This window comes from Pipistrellus hanaki (assembly GCF_964339955.1).
Source record: "Pipistrellus hanaki genome assembly, chromosome: 5".
Taxonomy (NCBI): domain Eukaryota; kingdom Metazoa; phylum Chordata; class Mammalia; order Chiroptera; family Vespertilionidae; genus Pipistrellus; species Pipistrellus hanaki.
The window spans coordinates 88,942,806-88,966,348 of record NC_140507.1 but is presented as its reverse complement, the minus strand read 5'-3'; the positions used below and the strand labels follow the sequence as shown (position 1 = coordinate 88,966,348).

Sequence of the window (23,543 nt, the reverse complement as noted above, 5' to 3'; positions counted from 1 at the left end):
GTGTTTTATTTAACCCAATTTATGTCCAAAATGTTATTTTGACGTGTAACCAATATGAAAAGTTATGATGACCTGGCCACTGTGGTTCAGTGGTTAGAGCGCCAGCCTGCCCACCAAAGGATCTTGGGTTCAATTCCTGGTCAAGGGCACGTACCTGGGTTGCAGGTTTGATCTCCAGCCTCAGTCGGGGCGCATGCAGGAGGCCACCAATCCATGTGTATTTTCTCTCGCATTGACATTTCTCTTTCCCTTTTTCTCTCCTCTCCTTCTCCTCTCTAAAAATTAATGGGAAAAATGTTTTTAGGTAAGGATTAAAAAAAAAAAAAGGTTATGAGATCTTTTTTCTTTTTTTCTTCACACATTCTTTGAACACTCACAGGCCATCTACAGTTGGACTGGCTACATTTCAAGGGCGCAACAGCCACATGTTGCCAGTGTACTGCTTTTGACCTTTCAGCACTGTATGGGCGAGGCAGAAAAGAAATCAAGGGGTTTCCACATCAAGTGGTAAAAAGCGGTAAAAAGAAAAATAAATTGGGGAAAGGGCAGGGGAAATGTGGGGGTAGCAATTTGGAAGACAGTGGTCGGGATGGTTGAGAGGATGGCATTTGTACAAGGACTAGAAGGAGTTGAAAAGACTGAACAAAGAATTACGGTATTCATTGTTTAGTGCAGTGTTGGCCCAGTAGAACTTTCTGTGCTGATGGCATGTGCTTTATCAACACATGCGGTTTTAGGGCACTTGACATGCTACTAGCTCTATGTGGTTTTAGGGCACTTGACATGTAGCTGGTTACACTAAAGAACTAAATTTTTAATATATTTAATTTTTACTTGATTGAAGTTTAAATAATCACAATAGGGCCAATGGCTCCCATAGCAGATGACATAGCTTTATGAGAACGGTGGCAAGTGCTCTGAATTGAGCATGTACTGTGTGCTAAATGCTTTTTCAGGTTCTCCTGTGTAATTCTTGACGTATCTCTGTGAGAAGGGAGCAATGACCATTGTTACCATGAAGAATGAAGGCCTTATTTATTCATCTATACTTTATTGTTGGCATTAATAGACTATCTTTTAGAGCAGTTTTAGATTTACGGAAATATTGCAAAGAAGGTACAGAGCTACCATTTTCCTCACAACCACTTTCCCCTATTAGTTACCTCTTTCAGTAGTATGATACATTTGTTATAACTAACGAACCAAAATTGATACAGCATTATCAACCAAAGTTCATAGTTAATTTAATTTTCTTTGTTTTTACATAATGTTCTTTTTCTCTTCCAGAATCCCATCTGGGATACCATATCACATTTTTTTTTCTTAAATAAATTTTTATTGTTCATATTATTACAAATGTTCCTTCCCCCCCTTCCCATCCCACCCTCTGCCCTTTCCCCACCCCCCATTGTCCTCATCCATAGGTGCACAGTTTATGTTCAGTCTCTTCCCACATCCCCCTCTCCCCTTTTCCCCAAGAATCATTAGTTCACTTCCCTTCCATAACTCTGATTCTATTATATTCAACAGTTAATATTGTTCCTCAGATTTTTTTTTTTTAATTTCCTTGGTTTTTAGATTCACTTGTTGATAGTTACGTATTTGTTGTTCATAATTTTTATATTTATTTACTTTCTCTTCTGAAAGAACCCCCTTCAGCAATTCATATAATTCTGGTTTGGTGGTGATGAACTCCTTTAGCTTTTTTTTTATTAGTGAAGCTCTTTATCTGACATTCGAATCTGAGTGATAGCTTTGCTGGATAGATTATCTTTGGCTGTAGGTTCTTACTATTCATCACCTTGAATATTTCTTGTCATTCCCGTCTGGCCTGCATGGTTTCTGTTGAGAAATCAGCTGACAATCGTATAGGTGCTCCTTTATAGGTAACTACCTGCTTTTCTCTTGCTGCTTTTAATATTCTCTCTTTGTCTTTTGCTCTTGGAATTTTAATTATGATTTGTCTTGGTGTGGTCTTCTTTGGATTCCTTTTGTTTGGAGTTCTGTGTGCTTCCTGGATTTGTAAGTCCAATTCTTTCACCAGGCGGGGGAAGTTTTCTGTCACTATTTCTTTCAGTATGTTTTCGATATCTTGCTCTCTCTCATCTTCTGGGACCCCCATAATTCTGATGTTGGATCGTTTGAAGTTGTCCCACAGGTTTCTTACATCATCTTCAATTTTCTGGATTCTCTTGCCTTCTAGCTTCTGCAGAGGAGTGTCTTCTGGCTCTTTATGTTCCAAATCTTTGACTTGATTCTTGCGATCTTTTATTCTGTTTTTAGGACTCTGTATAATATTTTTATTTCAGACAAGGTATTCTTTATTTCTTGTTGATCCCTTTTCATATCCTCATAGGTCTCATTTATTTTATCGGCCTTTCCTAGGAAACTCTTGAAAAACCTTATAAGTGTGGTTTTGAACTCTATATCCAGTCGCTTTTTGTCCTCCATTTCTTTCGTTTGTGATCTATTTGGTTTAGACATTTTCGCAGGCAGCTTTCCTGATGGGGCGGGGTTTCAGGGTGGAGCCTACAGCTTTGGCTTCCGTCAGCCCCACCCTATGCGACTCCTGAGACTCAGGGTCCTTCAGTACTCGTTGCAAGCGCCTCAGAGAAAGGTGCCCTCGATTTTCGCCTGCTGCCAAACTGTCTATGCTCTCCCACAATGAGCCTGGTGTTGGGGTTCAGTTCAGTTGGAAGTGGAGTTGGAGGTGGTGTTCAGAGCAGACTGGAGCCCCAGTCTCCTTCCCACCTGGGCAATCCCGCGGCACAGCCGGCTGTCCCTTCTCTGTGCGCAATGTGCGCGCCTCTGGGACCTCCTTTCGCGGCTCCCCCAGGTTCCGCCCTACAGCCCAGCTCCCTATGGATGAGCCCTGGGTCCCCGGGGTCTGGCCTAGAACTGGGGTTCAGAGCAGTCGGAACTGGGGCCCAGCACAGTCGGAGCGTTTATCTCCTTTCTGCTAGAGAACGCCAGCCAGGCTCTCAGCCGCCCTCCTCTCCGGCTCCGTCCTCTCCGCGCGCGCCTTGTGTCTCGGTACCTTAGGCTTTTACAGCTCCTCCGCTTTTCCTTCTGGTTTTCTCCTTGCTTTTTGTTGTAGAATTTCCAGTCAGTCGACTTTCCTGTAGTTCTGGGTAATGTCCATTTTATATTTTAGTTGTATTTTATTGAAATTGTTGCGTGCGGCTGTGGCTAGGTGCCTACCCGAGCAGCCATCTTGGATTTTCCTTCCCATATTACATTTAGTTGTTCTCCTCCCTCCCCAATCTTTCTCTTTTTTTAAAAAAATACTTGACATACTGGTATAACATTATATTAGTTTTAGTTATGCAACATAATAATTTGATATCCTATCTAATAAAAGAGTAATATGCAAATTGACCATCACTCCAACACACAAGATGGCTGCCCCTATGTGGACACAAGATGGCCACCAGGGGAGGGCAGTTGGGAGGGACCATACCTGCAAGGGAGGGCAGTTGGGGGCGATCAAGCCTGCAGGGGAGGGCACTTAGGGGTGACCAGGCCGGCAGAGGAAGGAAGTTGGCGGTGACCAGGCCTGCAGGGAAGGGCAGTTGGGGGAGACCCAGGCCTATAGGGGAGAGCAGTTGGGGGGCACCAGGCCTGGGGGGACCAGGCCTATAGGGAAGGGCACTTAGGGATGACCAAGCCTGCAGGAGAGAGCAATTAGGGATGACCAGGCCTTCAGGGGAGGGCAGTTAGGAGTGACCAGGCTGACAGGGGAAGGCAGTTAAGGGCAATCAGGTTGGCAGGTGAGTGGTTGGGGAGTGATCAGGCTGGCAGGCAGAAGCAGTTAGGGGCAATCAGGAAGGCAGGCAGGCGAGCAGTTGGGAGCCAGCAGTCCTGGATTGTGGGATAGGATCGGACCTAAACAGGTAGTCAGACATTCCTTGAGGGGCCCCAGATTGGAGAGGGTGCAGGCTGGGCTAAGGGACACCCTCATGCATGAATTTCGTGCACTGGGCCTCCAGTGTGTATATATTGTAAAATAGTCACCACAATGAGTTTAGCATCTTTCACCAAACCTAGTTATAATTTTTTTGTTCTTGTAATGAGAATTTAAATTTTTTTTTCTATTTTTTTAAATTAAGATATTATGTGTACATACCTTACCAATTCCCACCCACCCCCACTCTCAAACATGCCCTCCCTCCCCATAGTTTTTCCTCCATTGGTTATGCTTATATGCATGCATATAAGTCCTTTGGTTGATTTCTTATCTCCTCCATATCTCCCTAAAAATTTTTTCTTCGTTATTTAAAGTATTACAGATGTCCCATTTTTTCCTCCTGAACCCCCCCTCCCCATTCTTTCCCATTCCCATCCCCTCCTCAGGCTTTACCCTACTATTGTCTGTGTCGTGGGTTATGCATATATCTATACTAATAAAAGAGAAGCATGCAAATTGACCATACATCCGCGACACCCACCAGCCAATCGGGAGTGAGTATGCAAACCAACCCAACAAAGATGGCAGGTTAATTTGCATACACAGGCACGGAACAAAGGCTGAAGACTGAAGCGACTTGGCTTCTCCTCTGTGGCTGGAGCAAAGGCCTGGGTCCCGGGTGCCGGAGGAAAACTGGTGCCGGCAGTCAGGGGAAGGAAGGCCTATTGCATGAATCTTCATGCAATGGGCCTCTAGTATATATATAAAAAAACCAGTGTCCGTGACGACCAAACAGCCGGTCATCATGAGGTGCGTTGAGCACCTCTTGGTCCTTCTCCACCCCCTGCCTGCGAGTGGGGCGGGACTGGGGACTGGCAAGTGGACTGAATGGCTGACCTCTTGGTCCCTGCCCCCGGCCCACAGGCTCCGATGGATCAGCGATGGTGAACGGGGGAATCGGGGTGGGTGGCAGGAGGACTGAGCTGGCTGTCAGGCCGTTGGGATCACCAGCTCATCCCCAGCTGCTTGGAGGCTCAGGCCTGTGGGAAAGCAGGCGCCGGCGACTTCCTCTCCATGCGTGTGCGCTGGGCCGGCTGCTGATGGAACGCGCTGCCACAGCGGGCGGGTAGGTCACGGGTGCGCCCTGCAGCTCTGTCAGCAACGGCGCCCCTGTGAGCAGTCCTGAGCGGGGAGCACGTTCCCTCAGTGGCCAGTCTGGTGCACATGCATGGAGGTAAAGTTGTCGGCACCAGCTTTCCTACAGGCCTGAGCCCCTGAGCAGCTGGGGCTGAGCTGGTGATCCCAACGGCCTGCCAGCCCTGCGGTGGAGGAGGCGTTTGGCCTGGGGACTGGTCAATGGGCAGAAGATGGCCCTGATTGCAAGAGGCTAGGCCCTAGGGACCCTTCCCACACCATTTCATGTGCTGAGCCTCTAGTCTATATAACCTATATAATAAAAGCCTAAGCGGCCGAAACCGGTTTGGCTCAGTGGTAAAGCGTCAGTCTGTGGACTGAAAGGTCCCAGGTTCGATTCCGGTCAGGGGCATGTACCTTGGTTGCGGGTACATCCCCGGTAGGGAGTGTGCAAGAGGCAGCTGGTTGATGTTTCTCGCTCATCGACGTTTCTAGCTCTCTATCTCTCTCCTTTCCTCTCTCTGTAAAAAATCAATAAAATATATTAAAAATAAATGAATAAATAAAAATAATGATGGTTATTGTTTTAAAAATAGCCTAAGCCACCTGTACAGCAGAACAACTACCGCGTTTCCCCGAAAATAAGACATCCTCCAAAAAGAAGACCTACTTACAGGTTTCCTTCTGAGTGAAATATAAGGCATCCCCCCGAAAATAAGGCCCCCGTAGGCTAAACGTGAGAGATTTGGTCCACTGATTCTGAAAGAAATGGAGTTACAAGAAATTCACCAGGAAATTCAGGAATTGGATTGTTATGATGATGTTCCAGAAGATGATGACATGATTGTCATTGAATAAATGAGTAAATTCTTGATACTGTAGGATTCACAGTTTGTCTGGTTTGTGTTGACAACTACCGTACTACCGTACCGTATACAGGTAATAAATTTCCTTTATTTTCATTTAACAATAAATGTGTACTGTATTCTTCATGAAAAAATAAGACATCCCCTGAAAATAAGACCTAGCGCATCTTTGGGAGCAAAAATTGATATAAGACACTGTCTTATTTTTGGGGAAACAGGGTAGAATGACTGGTCACTGTGATGCACAATGACCACCAGGGGGCAGACACTAACGTAGGAGCTGTCCCCTGGAAGTCTGGTGCTCCCACAGGGGGAGTGCTGCTCAGCTATAATAGAAGCTGGGCTCTTGGCTGGTGAGTGCAGTGGCAGTGGCGGGAGCCCCTCCTGCTTCCACAGCAATGCCAAGGAGCAGCAAGCAGGAGCGCGGTAAGGAGTGGGGGGTCTCGGACTGTTAGAGGATGCAGGCCAGGCTGGGGACCCCCTCCCAGTGCAGGAATTTTGTGCACCAGGCCTTTAGCCTCTCTCTCTCTCTCTCTCTTTCTCTCTTTCTCTCTCTCTGCCCAGTGAACATTAATGCGGAATGAGCATGACCATTGGTGGCTATGATGTACACTGCGGCAGCCAACCAGCCTGATCCAACCCCAATCGGCCTTCGCTAACCTCCTGTGGCCCCCCCTCTGATCAGGCCCCCCCAACTGCTGATCACAGACACAGGGAGCATGTGACTGAGCTGTCGATACCCCTTCTGAGGGGAGATGCCCGCCAGGTATACAGACGGCGCTCAGTGAGGAATCCACATGGATTGTGTTTGCACCTTCACGCTGTGCCCCCACAACCACCATAATGCTGAGGAAGCCTGACCATCCACACAGAGAAACAGCATGATAAACATCATGTCCTGCAGGTGCCTGAATCCGCCTTAAGAGGAAGACTACAGACCCAGAATGGGAAGATCGGGACTGAGACAAGGCCTGGGAAAAGCAGGGCCGCGGATGGACGGTGTGCTCTGGGTTTGCTGCCCGCCCCTGCTCCCCGGCCGCCCCTGTGTGCGGCACCTGCATCGCCGCCCTCGGACGGAGGCCTGTGAAAGAGGGAAGAACTGTGGCTGTGCTCGGCCTCCTGCCCTCGTGGATGAGCAGGAAACATATTTACGTGCCAGAATCGGAAAATCTCTTTATCAGTAATTACACGAATACTGCAAGACCCACACTTGTTTCTAAACAGGACTCTGTCCAGCTGCGTGTGAACCCAGATCGAAGGCGTGCTCTCCGCTGAGGAGGCTGCAAAGGCTGCTCCGCTCTCGAAAGCATGCAACCTGGAGAGGTTTAAAGGGAAAAGGAGATAAAAAATAAAACAAAATAGCAACAAGCTCTGAAGCTGCTGCTGATGCCGTCAAATCCTCCACTCGATGGTGATGTCAGAGCTAGTCTCCCCGCGCCCGGGGCTAAGACGGCCAAGCCGCTGACACCTGCCGGGTCGCCTGGCACCGCGTGTCCGCTTTCAACCTCCTGCCAGCTCCTGGAGGTGGGTGGGCTTGCGGATGGAGGCTTCAGTGTTAAAGCAACCCCGATGGTGTAGAACAGATACTTGCGGGCTTTTTGATGAGAGAGAACCCATAACATCCCTTCACAAATGTGTTTTTAACTGCTCTGAGATCATGCCCCCAGCCTTGGCGACTCTCAAATAGGCCTCAGCGATTCCACCCGCCCGATGCAAAGACTGACTCGGTTTTCATGGAGATCGAACCCTTGCCTCCGGAGCAGCCACATCCTTTTAAAAGGAAGGTCACCTTGGTTTCAGGTCCTTGCTCTTCGGCACTTTGAATATTTCTTGCCACGCCCTTCTCTACACTGCAAAGCTCATTTAGAATTGGAGGCCAGACAAAGAGCTTCACAGACAAGACATGTGTACATATCTTCCCATTGCCCCCCCCCCCCCCCCACCTTGGAGTACATGTTATTTCTTTTAGGCCCACAACACACCCAGTACTGGTGTTCAGCCCTGTGGATACAGTAGTGACCATGCCAGTGTGGTATCTGAGCCCACAGAAGTTACTTGTGGGGACCAGTTTAAGAGGGCAGCTCCACACTGACTAGCCCTTTTCAGAAAATACATGCTGGTCCTCCTGTGGTGGGCAGAATAGCAGTACCCCAAAGATGTCCGTGTCCCAATCTCTCGGAACCTGCGATTATGTTACCTTACTTAGCAAAAGGACTTTGTGCAGATCAGATTACGTTAAGTATCGAGATGGGGAGATTATCCTGGATTACCTGCGTGAGGCCAGTGTTATCACAGGGGTTTTTATAAGACCGAGGCAGGAAGGTCAGAGTCAGAGAAGGAGATGTGACAGAGGTCAGTGATGCCATTGCTGGCTTTGACAGTGGAGGAAAGGGCCACCAGCCACAGATGGCAGGAAGTGTCTAGAAGCTTGGAAACTTTCTCTCCTAGAGCCTTCAGACGGACTGTAGCCCTGCTGACACCTTGACTCTAGTCTAGTAAGACCAATTTCTGACTTTTGACCTTCTGATGTGGTGGAAAGCCATTATATCTGAACCATTTATGGGGCTTCCTATGTGGGTGGGTTTATATTGTGGACATAAGAAATGGGTTTCTTATCCCTACAGGAGCTGAGACATCAAAGTGGAACCCTCATTCTGAGAGCAGAAGCTGGGCAGGCCCAAACAAGCCAAAAGAATCTCCTGGCACTCTAGTTTTTGGGGGACCCTACTTTGGTCTGATTCCACCTAAAGTGCCAAGTAAGTCAGTCATAATAATAGTAATAATTAATGTCGGGTAATAATTATTACGGGTCTAGTAATAATTAATGTCGTTTTTAAACATTCGTTTAAAATCTTGCTTGGCGTTGACTTGTATTGACATAACCTTCAAACACGTGGTATCTACAGAACGTGTGAAGTGCAATTAACAAGTTTTGCTTGAAAAAGTTTGTGTTTGGTTTGGTTTTTGTTGCAGAACTAGGGCTAAGAAGATGGCGGATGAAGAGCATATTCGGCACTGCATGCTTTACGAGTTCCAATTAGGAAGAAAAGCAAGTGAGGCTGAAAAAAACATCTGTGGTGCTCTTGGTCAAGATGCAGTTAGTGCCAGAAAATGCTAGCGTTGGTTTGAGAAATTTCGCGAGGGAAATTTTTCGTTAGATGACAAGAGTGGTCGAGGCCGTGTGTCCAATTTTGATCAAGAAGCTCTTCAAGCTCTTTTGGTGCAAAATCCTCAAATTACCCAACAAGAGCTTGCGACAACTTTAAATTGTTCACAAAAAACAATTTCCAATCAATTGCGTGCACTTGGCAAAGTCCAAAAGTTTGGAAAATGGGTTCCTCATGAGTTGACCGACAACAACCGTAATCAAAGAGTCACAATTTGCACTTCGCTCCTCTCTCGTCAAAACCGTTTGCCGTTTTTAGAGCAAATTGTTACCGGAGATGAACAATGGGTGCTGTATGTTAATTTGAAAAGGCGGCCTCAATGGTTGGACAAAAATGAGGCTCCACAGCCCACGCCAAAACCTGACTTGCATGCGAAAAAAGTGATGTTGTGTGTTTGGTGGAATTTTAAAGGAATTCTTCATTATGAACTTTTACCATCTAACCAAACCATTACAAGTACAGTGTATAGTGCCCAATTGGAAAGGTTAGCCCAAGCTTTAAGAGAAAAAGAACCCGCGCTGATTAATCGGAAGGGCGTAATTCTTCACCACGATAATGCACGACCGCATACTGCAAGAATCACTGCTGAAAAACTGCGCCAGTTGGAATGGGAAGTTCTCCCTCAACCTGCATATTCTCCTGATATTGCCCCTTCCGATTACCATTTGTTTCGTTCTTTGCAAAACTTTCTTCTTGGAAAAAAATTTAATAATGAAGAATGCCTCAAAAATGCATTGACCGAATTTTTTGCATCAAAATCACAAGAATTTTACAACAGAGGGATTAAAATGCTTCCTGAGCGTTGGGCACAAGTAGTAGAAAACAACAGCAACTATATTGTTGATTAAATTTTGTTGTATTGTTTAAATAAATTCGATTTAAAGTATTAGAAAACGACATTAATTATTACTAGACCTAAGGGCCACATATTGTATAATCCCACACATATAAAGTAATCAGAAGAAGCATATCCATGAGTCAGAAAGAAAACCAGGAAGCTTTATTTATTTGTTCGTAGGCAGCTGAGTTTATTTTCAGGTTAGCAGCAGTTTAGAACTCATGCCCCTGATTAGGTCAGGATTGGAGCTATATATAAGAGCAGTGGCTCCTCAGGGCAGGGGTCACGTATGGATCCTATTTCTGACCCAGAAAGCCTGGCCCTGGAGGGGCACAGCTGTGCAAGGCCGCCCTCAGGAACTCTGCCAATAGTTTTCCTGAGCCTCTGCGAAGTTTTGCTTGTTTGCAAAAGGCATGTGGCACTACCACCTTGGGAACGTGAGTAAAGCAGGCACTGAGCGGAACATGGAACACACCAGGACTCCCGCTGTGTCAATGGGCCCATAAAGAAAGTTCTGTGACTAATGCCCGGAGAGCAGGAAGGGCTCCGCTTCTTGTCTTAGGATCACGGCTTCCTGAACACCAGTGTGAGATAGCGTGGAGCACTGGCCTGAACGAGTTTGGCAAGTTTTGTTTTCCAGAATTATCCTCCTGGATCTGACCCATTACCCTGTGATTCCGATATCTTTCTGGCAAGGACAGCAGTGGGCATTTTATCTCCCATAGGGTCAAAGGTTAGAAGAGGCTTCACAGCTCTGATTCCCAGGGTCACAGAGTGACCTGGTCACTCCTGTTGTCCCCGTGCAATATGGGTGGTGTCACTTTGTCACCCTTCTCATTCCTCCCAGTGACTCATAGTAGCCAGGATCATTTTTTTTTTTTAAGATTTGTTTTTTTATCCAAGTGTTCTTTTGCATGCCATACACATTCTCTTTTCTGCTTTGTCTCTAAATATTTTACATGTATTTGTTGGGCTTTTTACAATGCTTAAAATTATTTTAAAAGCAGAAATTTAGCCCTAACTGGTTGCCCAGTGGTTAGAGCTTCAGCCTGTGGACTGAAGGGTCTTGAGTTCAATTCCTGGTCAAGGGCATGTACCTGGGCTGCAGGTTCACTCTTCACCACCAGTTGCAGCATGTGCCAGAGGCAACATTGATGTCTTTCTCACATCGTTGTTTCTCTCTTTCTTCAACCCTCCTTTCCACTCTCGCTGAAAAGCAATGGAAAAAATATCCTCAGGTGAGGATTAACAAACAACAACAAAAAATTTAAAACAGAAATTCAGTGGCTTCTAGTATATTTAGTATCATTCCAGAACATTCTTATCACCCCTAAAATAAACCCTGTGCCCATAGGTAGTCATCTGCTTGCCCCTGGGAATCTTTCTGACTCATGGATATGCTTCTTCTGATTACTTTATATGTGTGGGATTATACAATATGTGGCCCTTTGTTTCTGGCTTCTTTCACTGAGTATAGCTGGTCACTGTCCCCCCAATTTTTTGTTTATAAATGAGATAGAGGCTTCATGCTTATTGGAGGCAGGTGGTCAGTTTGCTGTGACAATTCTCCATCTTGCACCTGGTCCAGCATCCCATGGGACACAGGCCAGAGGCCCACAGACTTGCCAGCTCTCCCTGTGAGGCGCCTCTCACTCACCCCCCAAGTGCTAGGACAGGAGCACCAAGGATGGGTGTTCCCATTCCCAGCTTCTGCCTGATCCTGGCAACTCCCATAACTGCCTGTGTATTACCAAACCCACACATCTCCCAGCCTCCCAGCCCGAAGATCCCAAATCACACAGCAGCATCACTCAGAGCCTCCGGCACACTACACTCTGTCATGTGCCGTGAGTGTCCTGAGATGAACAGGTCAGGTGTTATCAGTCTATAAAAGCTCACCCAAACTGATGAGAACCAAAGGGGCAAAGATCAGAAACAGACACTTCCCAGGAGGGGGAAGAGGGTCAGCAAGCATCAGTGTCTGCGCAGAGTTGTAACAGTGGGGCCATGGGCAGGGGCTGGTCAAGGTGAAGGTTATTGCAGTGCTGCCAGGGCCCCAACATCAGCTTTCCTCAGGGGGGGTGGTCATGCTCCTCTGAAAGACCCTGTGGAAGATACTTGCCAGCATATGAAAGGGCTCGTAATCTGACCGTGTGGTTATACCACTGAAAATGATCCTGCACCACCCAGGGAAGGTCTATCCAAAGTAAGACATTTCTTCCAGTTTTTAATGAGGTGCCCTTGTGTTGGCAACAATCCAAACACCCAGCGATGAAGCTGGCTTGGTGAATTGTTCATGCGCTAAAAATGACAGTAGGAGGACCCCAACCACATAGAGTAAGAGTAGCTCCCTAGGCTGAGCTCTGCGGATGCAATTTAATCTTCAGGGTGAGCCTATGAGTTGGGTCCTATGAGCCTCAGTTTATAGAAGGATCAAGTGGGCCCAAGGTCACTCACTCCTGGAAGAGGAGCAGAAGGGGGCCAAGGGCCAGGATCCATGGAGCTCAGAACTCATGCCTGGAACCTTGATGGTGAAGTGCTCATGATTTAAGAGCTAAGTGCAGGGCACAGAGTTGTACCTATCCTCTGAGGGTCTTCCACCTTGGGCTGGATGGGTGTGGAGGGTGGGGGGGACCGAGAAAGCGAAGAGATGGGCCAGCCAGCACTGAGGGAGGCCCAGCCCCAGGGCCAGTGGGCAGGAGAAAGGACTAAGCAGGATTGTGATAAGAGGTGGTGGGGGCCTGGGAGAGAGGAAGGGTTGGTGGGAGGGGGAGGGAGGTTCACATGGACCACTCAGAAGGAAGGCACAGCCTGGTGGGAGTCTTTTGTCTGTGGTGGCATCTGTGGGTGTTATTTCCACTCCCTCACCAAACCAGGGCCCATGTCTTAAGATGCTTGAGTTTGAGGCAAGGGGATGCCTCAGTAGTACAGATAAAGTGATGGCTTCAGGTCCACACGGGAGAGAGAAAATATGAAAGCTGTGGAGAAAGGTTTGCCTTCATCTTTGTACTTTCCCACTTCTAGATGTGCTGCCGACTTACTCAGTCGTATCCTGGGTGTATGAATTCACTGGGGCTGCCATAGCAAAGCATAGACTGGGTGGCTTATGGACAACAGAAATTTAGTCTCTTTTCTGAAGGTGAGAAGTCAAAGATCAAGATGTTGGCGGGTTGGTTCCTTCTGTGGCCTTCTTCTTGGCATGTAATGGCCATCTTTTCTGTGTCCTCACATGATCCTCCCTCTGCATATATCTGTGTCCTGGTTTCCCCTTTTTATAAGAACACTGGTCAGGTTGGATTAGGGCCCACCCTAATGACCTAATTTTAAGTTGACTACCTCTTAAAGGCCCAATTTCTAAATACAGTCATGTTCTGAGATCCTGGAGTTCAGGACTTCAACATAGAAATTTGGGGAGGACACAGTGCAGCCCATACATAATATGGGGGGAACATGTTATTCCGCTACAGCCCACTGGGTGTCAGCAGGGGTGGGTAGAGGAGGTCTGCCTGGTCTTCCACAAGTAAAGGAGCCAGGATTCTGAGGTTTGCACACCCCGTTCTCTGGCAGCTAGGGCTGACATTGGACCCACCAGGAGGACAGTACCATACACCAAGGGCTTGGACTTAGTGAGGGGCTGCATGGAAATGCACAGAGGCTGGCCAGGCAGCTACACCAGCACAGGGCAGTGAGGGAGGAGCTCAGGAGCCTGTAGGAGTCAGGATAGGCCATCTCCCCAGACCAGCCCTCCCACTCTCAGGAGCAGGGTTTTTCCTGGGCTTACCCCCAGGGAAGTCCCACTAGACACATGCTCACCTTCCTCCTCCCCTCCGAGTTGTTGTATCAGGGCTTTCCCTACCCATATCCCTGCTGCCCTCTTTCCGTCCCATCCCTTCCTCCAGAAATTTAGTTGTCCTGCTCCCACTGAGAGATGAGGCACACCCAGTACAGGGGCTGGTTCTTGGTTAAGCAGTGAACCAGCATGAGCCCTGCTTTCCCCAATTGCAGAGAGTTCCTAGAGGGGACAGCTGGGTCCTGTCCATCTTTGCATCCCCAGCACAAAGCTGTAGGCGTCAATAGTTTGCTAACCACATTGTCAAGCAGCAGAACCTTCTTGCAGGGACCAACAGCAAGACACTGGCTGGGATTTATCACATCCTGGCAGAGCCTACCCTGTTCCCTCTACACACACTGGGTCAGCCACCAGGCTGGGGTACCTTCCATTGTGGGTGAGGTGGGTACCCTACTCCTGCTCTGGCCCAAGGAGAGCGTGTCTAACTCCAGGGACACCACTGACAGGAGCACTGGGAACGAGCTGAAAGGGAGTGCCCCAGCCCAATCACATCCTGCTGTCAGGGGCCCTGTCACCTGCTGCCCAATGAATTTGAGTTCTCCAAACTTGTTCCCCACCCAGTGACTGGCACAGTCTCACAGGTGTCAGCACCCCATCCGCCTCACTCACCTGCCCAGTGCAGGGACTCAGAGGTCAGAGCAGTCAGGCCCAGCCTTCTCCAGAGGCAGGAGCTATCAGCCTCCACAAAGGCAGGCCAAGGGTCACTAGAAACAGCTTTTTCCAAGAAAGGCAGGATGGGGGCAGGAAGGTTAAAGGTCACTGAGCAGAACCCTTCATGAAGAAGTGGGAAGTCCCTCTGGGTCTGGAGAGATAGCCAAAAAGTGACTAAACAGGACTTCACACTCCCAATGCCACTGACCTTTGGGCAGGAGGATTCTTTGTGGTGAGGACAATATTATGCATTGTAGGTTATTTAGCGGCATCTCTGGCCACCCCTCCCCAGCTATGACAGCCAAATACGTGTTCACACTTTGCCAGGTGTCCCCCGGGGGCAAAAGTGACCTATGGGGAACCCCCACTTTGCAGAACTGAGCCTGGAAAGAGCAGGCCCTCCCTTGCCCTGGTCCTTAGGTCACATCCATTCAGGTATTCATTTTCTGCCCCCTAACCAAAGCCCCACCTGCCATCTTCCAGAACCAAGCCCACACACTGCTTCTCCCAAAGGGTGGTCCACGGATCTCATATTAGGAATGTGGCCCCATTGATGCTGTGGCAGGCTGAATAATGCATACCCTCCCCCCCCAAGATGTCCATGTTCTGATCCCCAGAACTTGGGGAATAGGACCTTGCAGGTGTGTGGTTAAATTGAGGCAGTGCAGATGGGGAGGTTTTCCTGGATTATCTCGGTGGGCCCAGGGTCTTTATGAGATGGAGGCAGGAGGGTTCAGGTTAGAGGAGATGTGAGGATGGATGCAGAGTCAGAGAAAGAAGTTAGAAGATGTTGCACTGCTGACTTTGAAGATGGAGAAAAGGCTGGGAGCCAAGGCATGCTGATGTCCTCCAGAAGCCGGAAAAGGCATGGACATGGATTGCCGCTTAGAGACTCCAGAAGGAAGATAGCACTGCCAATGCCTCAATTATAGGACTTCTGCCCTCCGGGACTGTAAGATAATAAGTGTGATATTTTAAGCTACTAAAGTTGTGGTGATTTGTTACAGCAAATGCAGGGGATTCATACAGGCATCTCCTCTGAAACTCCGAGTCAGGGAGAGCTGCCGGGTGGTAGGACGGCACTGGCCTCCCTTGGCATGAGCTGTGGTGCTCAGTGGTGCCATCTGTCTCCCACTAGGTGGGGAGGACTCCATGTTCAAAAAGGTTGGGGGTCCGGACTTGAGTGGACCAGACTTCCTAGGCTTGGAAAGAGAAGCAAATTTTTAAAGTTATGCTTATAAAGACCAAAAAGCCCCCAATGTTGCTTCACATAGATGACTTTGAAGCTTCCCACATTCAACACGCCCTGGGCCAAATACCCCCTTCCCTCAAGAAAAGATATCTTTGATTTTCATAGCCAACGTTAAAGGAAAAATGAGTTTTTGTTGCAGAAATTCACTGTCAAATGGACACAATATATGAAGCATCTCCAGCCTTTCACCGGTAGCTAAAATACCAAAGGAGGTTTCGTGTGGTCTCTGCCTGATCCCAGAGAACGGGATCAGGAACAGAACCTCGACAAAATGTCCTTGTCTCACAAATGATGAAAAGTGTGTGTGGAGGGAACATGGCACAAAGGGGCTGTGTCTGGAGCAGTGGAGGAGAGGCCTAACGGAAGGAATGGCTAGGGAGGCCGAGGGTGACGGGCAGCTATTAGGTTTCAATCTGGAGCCAGGGCAGGAGTTCAGGAGAGGGAGGTGACACGGTAAGAGGGGAGTAAGGCAACAAGGGATCAGAGGTGCTGGGTTTCTTGGGGTTGGGGAGACTTGAGAGCTGTTCTTGGCATTTATCCATTGCCAAAAGGGGTGGCTGTTAAGACAGGGAAAAGAGATAGGTGGTGAGAGAAGAGTGCTGATAAGCATATTAATCATGTTTGTGTCTTTGTATTTTTTTGTTTAGAAAGAGCACACTTTAATGGGAAGAGAGCACTGCGTGATGGGCATTCTACACAGCATGCTGAGAAAGGTACATAGTATACAGGACGTTTTGCTAAAGATCAACAGTAACGTAGCTTCCTCTGGGCAGCTCCCCCAACCTTATTCTCCAACCTCCAAGGGGTCAAAGCACTCCCAAACGTTTCCTTGAAGGCAACTGCGGTTTGCTAGAGATATAGCCCCTCAGGAATGCCTTCGTGTTTTTTTATACAGAACGTTTTCTTTAGATTTTTTTTGAAGGCTTCATTTGTTACTTTTAGTCTATATCTTTCAAGGCCATCAGACCAGCTTTTGTACAGATTGCCTGATGTCAGCACCAGAGAAGTTATCTTTAGCCATGATCAAGTTGTCCAGTGTTACGTCATCAGCCAGCATCATTCTGCCTGTACAGATCTAACAGATGTGCTTCTTTTTTAAAAAAATATTTTAATTGACTTTTTACAGAGAGGAAGGGAGAGGGATAGAGAGTTAGAAACATTGATGATAGAGAAACACTGATCAGCTGCCTCCTGCACACCTCCTATTGGTGATGTGCCCACAATCAATATATATGGCCCTTGACCAGAATCGAACCTGGGACCTTTCAGTCCACAGGCAAACGCTCTATCCATTGAGCCAAATGGGTTAAGGCAAAGATAGGCTTATCTTTGCCCTTATCTGCAAAGATGAGCAGGGGAACTGGATCTTCCTGTTAACATGGCCAGGTCTGATAAGTGCGGGATCAAAAGTTTCTATTTGGTTTATGGCCATGAAAACTTTTACATCTCCCCTTAAATCAAATCCACCCAACTCTCCAACAGTTCCAACTGTTCCAACACTGTACGCTGAATTTCTCACCACTAGAATTTTAGTCATAGCTTTTTGTCCCAATGGCATCCATTTCATCAGTAAACATGGTGGATGGTGCATTCAGCAACTCCAAACAATTTCGAAATGAGTTTAGGCCCGTTGCCCATGTACTTCTGAATAAGTCCAGAGCCAACCACACTTAAGAAAGTGGCTGAGATTTGGTTTGCTACTGCTTTGGCTAATCAGGTTTTGCCCGGGCCAGGTGGACCAGGGAGAATGACCCCCAAAGGGGGCTTTAAACCCATTTCTTCATACTCTTCAGGGTGAGTGAAAGGAAGCTCCAGATCTCTTAATTTCCTGGATTTGGTTGTCCACCCAAATGTCACCATAAGGGCCTTTTCCACCTGCATCACTGACCAAGGGGTCTGTGTGATCCACCAGCACCCTGTCCTGGCAGGCGCTGGCGGTTAAACAGGACAGAGCAGCCCGGTTTCAGCAGATCCTTGTCTACAAATGGAAGAATGTTAACAGATGTAGACAGTATGGTGTGATTGTCATCAATGATTTCTTCTAAGGTTCCAACTGACATTGGGGTCCCCCTCAGATAATCTATCTTTGCTCTTTCCTCCTCTTGTTTTTCTTCTAACTGCTTCCTTTGTTCTTGATTTCTAATGAATTCTTCCTCCATGAGAAGACAGTGTTTAATTCTACTTAAATAATTTTAACCAGCACTGAGTGTGCGGTATTACCAGTGGCAATTTGCTGGCAGCATCTGGTCCCTTTGTTTTCTTCTTTTACCTTACTAGTTGGTACAGGAGGTTATTATTTTTTTAATCTTCACTGAAAGATATGCTTATTGATTTTAGAGAGAGGGGAAAGGAGAGAGAGAAATATCAATGTGAGAGAGGACATCAAATTGGTTGACTTCCATATGTGCCCCAACTGGGGATCAAATCTACAACTTTTTGCTATGAGGACAGTGCTCCAACCAACTGAGCCACCAGCCAGGGCAGGAGGTTCGTGTCTGTTTTTCTTGTCCTGTCATCTTTCTTGCCACCTCAAAGACAATGACCATCACTCTGACATTGGTCCATCTAGAATCAGCTGCTCAATCATGTTTTTTATTTTCAGTATTTTATGTTTTTGACATCTTGAGGCCTTGCTGATCTGGGCCTGATGGCCCCTCACAAGGCTAGTTAATTCCTAGAGATAGCAAATGACTCTCCTGGGAGTGGGCTTTTCAAACAACCAATCCAGAGCTCACGCTCTAGAACTGACACTCCACCCATCTTCTTTATTAGGCTCTCACGGGCCAGGAGGCAATATCCCCCTGCCCTAATCACCCCAGGGCCAGGTATCAGGCAATTAGGGCCAGCACCTGTGCCCCAGAGCCTGCTAAACTTATTCACACTAGCCAATTTCAAATATGCTTACCTTGCAGTAAAGTCAATTAAAACTATCCCAATTTGAGAAGATACATGGTAGAACATGAGTCTCCTTTGGGATACTATCAAGTGTAAAACATACAGGTAATTGGGAGTCCCAGAGGAATAAGAGGTAAAGAGTAAGACTATTTGAAAAAAAATAAGACTGAAAACTTCCTAGATAACAGTCATGGGTCTATACATCCAAGAAGCTCAACGGACTCTAAGCAGGATAACTCAAAGAAACATTATAGTCAGATTGTAAGATAAAGAGAATCTTAAAAGCAGCAAGAGAGAAGTAACTCATCACATACAAGAGATTTCCAAAAAGATTAATAGCCAATTTTTTTTTTTTATCAGATATCGTGGAGGCCAGCAAGTAGTGAATGATATTTAAAGTGCTGAAAGAAAAAAAGTCAACCAGGAGTTCTGTATCTGGTAAAACAGATGTACAAAAACGAAGCTTAGATATTCCCAGATAAATAAACGTTAAGAGAGTTTGTGGCTAGTAGACCTGCCCTACAAGAAATGCTAAAAGGTGTCTTTCTTCTTTTAGGAGAAATGAAATGATACTAGATAGCAACTCAAAGCCATGTGAAGAAATAAAGAACATTGGTAAAAGTAACTATATAAGTAAGTATAAAAGTCAGTATTGCCCTGACCGGTTTGGCTCAGATCCTGGGTTCAATTCCAGTCGGGGACATGTACTTTGGTTGCAGGCGCATCCCTAGTGGGAGGTGTGCAGGGGGCAGCTGACTGGTGTTTCTCTCATCGATGTATCTGGCTCTCTGTCCTTCTCCCTTCCTCTCTGTAAAAAATCAATAATATATATATATATTTTTAAAAAGACAGTATTATTGTATTGTTGGTTTGTAATTCCTTTTTTCCCTGTATGATTTAAAAGACAAGGTATGGAATAATAATTATAAAGCTATGTTAATGGGAATACAACATATAAAGATGTAATTTGTGATAATAACTCAAAAGAGAAGGAATGAAACTGTATATGAGCAGAATTTATATACTACTGAAGTTAAGTAGGTATTAATTCAAACTAATTTCTTACAAATTGAAGATAACTGTAATCCCCAGGAAACCAGTAAGAAAATAACTAAAAATATACAGAAAAGGAAATAATAAGGGGATCAAATGGTACACTAAAAAATCAACAGCCCAACCAGTGTGGCTCAGCAGTTGAGCATCAACCCATGAACCAAGAGGTTGCTGGTTCGATTCCCAGTCAGGGCACCTGCCCGGATTTGGAGCTCAATCCCTAGAAGGGGATGTGCAAGAGGCAGCCCATGGATGTTTCTCTCTCGTCGATGTTTCTCTTTATCCTTCTCCCTTCCTCTCTCTAAAATCAATAATAACATTTTAAAAACAAACACGAAGGTGGTAATGGACAAATTGAGGAACAATAAAGGTATAAGACGTTCCTTTAAAACAAGTAGTAAGAAGTTTTTCCTTATCATAATTACTTTAAATGTAAAAGAATTAACTCTCCAAATCAGTTTAAAGTGGATACTGACAGATTGGGTAAAAAATGTGACAACTATATGCTGTCTAAAATGGATTAATTTTATTTATTAATAATTCTTTATTGTGTTTTTAAAAATATATTTTATTGATTTTTTTTTTTTATAGAGAGGAAGAGAGAGGGATAGAGAGTTAGAAACATCGATGAGAGAGAGACATTGATCAGCTGCCTCCTACACACCTCTTACTGGGGATGTGCCCGCAACCAAGGTACATGCCCTTGATTGGAATCGAACTTGGGACCTTTTATTTATTTTTTATTTTATTTTATTTTATTTTATTTATTTATTTTTTAAATAAGTTTTTATTGTTCATATTATTACAAATGTTCCTTTTTTCCCCCCCACCATTGCTCTCCTCCACCAGGTTCCCACCCCACCCTCTGCCCTTTCCCCACTCCCCATTGTCCTCATCCATAGGTGCACAGTTTATGTTCAGTCTCTTCCCACGCCCCTCTCTCCTCTTTTCCCCAAGAATCATCAGTTCACTCCCCTTCCATACCTCTGATTCTATTATATTCAACAGTTACTATTGTTCATCAGATTTTTTTTTTTAATTTCCTTGGTTTTTAGATTCACTTGTTGATAGTTACGTATTTGTTGTTCATAATTTTTATCTTTGTTTACTTTCTCTTCTGAAAGAACCCCCTTCAGCAATTAATATAATTCTGGTTTGGTGGTGATGAACTCCTTTAGCTTTTTTTTATTAGTGAAGCTCTTTATCTGACCTTCGATTCTGAGTGATAGCTTTGCTGGATAGATTATCATTGGCTGTAGGTTCTTACTATTCATCACCTTGAATATTTCTTGCCATTCCCTTCTGGCCTGCATGGTTTCTGTTGAGAAGTCAGCTGACAATCGTATAGGTGCTCCTTTATAGGTAACTACCTTCTTTGCTCTTGCTTCTTTTAATCTTCTCTCTTTGTCTTTTGCTCTTGGAATTTTAATTTGAGGTGTCTTGGTGTGGTCTTCTTTGGATTCCTTTTGTTTGGAGTTCTGTGCGCTTCCTGGACTTGTAAGTCTAATTTTTTCACCAGGTGGTGGAAGTTTTCTGTCACTATTTCTTGCAGTATGTTTTCGATATCTTCCTCTCTCTCATCTTCTGGGACCCCCATAATTCTGATGTTGGTTCGCTTGAAGTTGTCTCAGAGGTTTCTTACATTATTTTCAATTTTCTGGATTCTCTTGCCTTCTAGCTTCTGTGGAGGAGTGTCTTCTGGCTCTTTATGTTCCAAATCTTTGACTTGATTCTTACGATCTTCCCTTCTGTTTTTAGGCCTCTGTAAAATATGTTTTATTTCAGACAATGTATTCTTTATTTCTTGTTGATCCCTTATCATTTCTTGATGACTCCTTATTAATTCTAGTTGATCTCTTTTTATATCCTCATAGGTCTTATCCATCTTTTCTAGGAAATTCTTGAAAAACCTTATAAGCGTAGATTTGAACTCTATATCCAGATGCTTTTTGTCCTCCATTTCTTTCGTTTGTGATCTATTTTGTTGTCGCATTTCGCAGTTACAGATGGGACAGGGTTTCAGGGTGGAGCCTGCAGCTTTGGCTTCCGTCAGCCCCGCCCTATGCGGGTCCTTCAGTGCTCGCTGCGGGCGCCTCTGAGAGAAAGGTGCCCTTGATTTTCGCCTGCTGCCAAACAGTCTATGCTCTCCCCCAATGAGCCCGGTATTGGGGTTCAGTTCAGTTGGAAGTGGAGTTGGAGGTGGCGTTCAGAGCAGTCTGGAGCCCCAGTCTCCTTTCGGCCAGGGCAATCCCGCGGCACAGCCGACCATCCCTTCTCTGCGCGCAGTGTGCGCGCCGCCGGGACCTCCTTTCGCGGCTTCCCCGGGTTCCGCCTTACAGCCCGGCTCCCTATGGATGAGTCTGAGTCCCCAGGGTCTGGCCTAGAACTGGGGTTCAGAGCAGTCGGGGGCCCAGCACAGTCGGAGTTTTATCTCCTTTCCGCTAGGGAACGCCCGCCAGGCACTCCGCCTCCCCCTCCTCTCTGGCTCCGTCCTCTCCGCGTGCCGCGTCTCCGTACCTTGGGCTTTTCCAGCTCCTCCGAGCCTCCTTCTGGTTTTCTCCTTGCTTCTCGCTGTAGAATTTCCAGTCAGTCAACCTTCCTGTAGTTCTGGGCAATGTCCGTTTTATATTTTAGTTGTATTTTATTGAAATTGTTGTGTGCGGCTGTGCCTAGGTGTTCACCTGGGCGCAGCCATCTTGGATCCTCTCGAACCTGGGACCTTTTAGTCTGCAGCTGACACTCTATCCACTGATCCAAACTGGTTAGGGCTACAATTCTTTATTGTTGAAAGTATTACATATGTCCCCCTTTTCCCCCCATTAAACCCCCTCCAGTTCACCCCTAACCCCCACCCCAGGCCTTCAGCACCCTATTGTCTGTGTCCATGGGCTATGCATATATACATAGAAGGTCTTTGGTTGATTACCTCCCACTCACCCATCCTCCCCTGCCTTCCCTCTGAGATTCCGCATTCTGTTTCATGCTTCCAAGTCTCTGGATCTACTCCGTTCATCAGTTTATTTTATTACTTAATTTTCATATATGAGTGAGATCATGTGATACTTATCTTTCTCTGATTGACTTATTTCACTTAGCATGATACTCTCCAGGTCTAAAAGGCACTCATTTTAGATCCAAAAAGTTTGAAAACAAAAGAAAGGGAAAAGAATACCTTCTTTTTTATTTTTTATTATTGACACTATTACAGATGTCCTCCTTTCCCCCCACCCCACACCACCACCTTTGCCTACCTCTACCCATCCCCTGTTCCGCTCCCCTGGCAGGAAAAGATATTCTATGTAAATAGTAACCAAAAAAAAAAAAAAGAGCTGGAATAGCTATATTAATATCAGACAAAAAAAAAAAAGAAAAAAGATTTAAAGTTAAAAGTTGTTAAACAATGAAGGATAAAAGGGTCGATCTATCTAGAGCTGTGGTCGGCAAATTGTGGCTCTCGAGCCACATGTGGCTCTTTGGCCCCTTGAGTGTGGCTCTTCCACAAAATACCACAGCCTGGGCAAGTCTGTTTTGAAGAAGTGGCGTTAGAAGAAGCTTAAGTGTAAAAAATTTGGGTCTCATAAGAAATTTCGACTGTTGTACTGTTGATATTTAGCTCTGTTGACTAATGAGTTTGCCAACCACTGATTTAAAGGATATATTAATTATAAACATATGTATTAAACTACAGAGTCCTAAAGATGTGAATAAAACACTGGCATAATTTAAGGGAGAAATAGACAATTCTGCAATATAGTTGGAAACTTCAGTATTCCACTTTCAATATTTCTATAACTTAGCTGATATTAAAAAAATTTCACCCAATAACAGTAGAATACACATTTTCTCAAATGCATATAATACAGTATAGACCAAATGCTAAATCACAGAACAAGTCTTAATAGATTTCAAAATATTGAAATCACATATCTT

General features: G+C 45.8%; 1 protein-coding gene and 1 pseudogene across 3 annotated transcripts in view; one reads left to right on the top strand and one right to left on the bottom strand.

Moving 5' to 3' along the window:
* The window catches only part of CCL25 (C-C motif chemokine ligand 25), a 38,466-nt gene that overhangs the window by 655 nt on the left and 14,268 nt on the right, over positions 1 to 23,543 (top strand). The window contains exon 2 of one of the 2 annotated variants that reach the window (XM_084884861.1): positions 19,117 to 19,193. In XM_084884861.1, the coding sequence (XP_084740987.1) occupies positions 19,117 to 19,193 (77 nt within the window). Of the gene's footprint in view, positions 1 to 19,116; positions 19,206 to 23,543 lie in introns of both variants that reach the window. The other variant, XM_084884860.1, reaches the window with a different exon arrangement.
* On the bottom strand, positions 16,398 to 19,078 carry LOC311622624 (26S proteasome regulatory subunit 4-like; annotated as a pseudogene). The gene is made up of 2 exons: positions 16,999 to 19,078; positions 16,398 to 16,740 (listed from the first exon to the last, which is right to left on the bottom strand). The product of its transcript is annotated as a 26S proteasome regulatory subunit 4-like (transcript).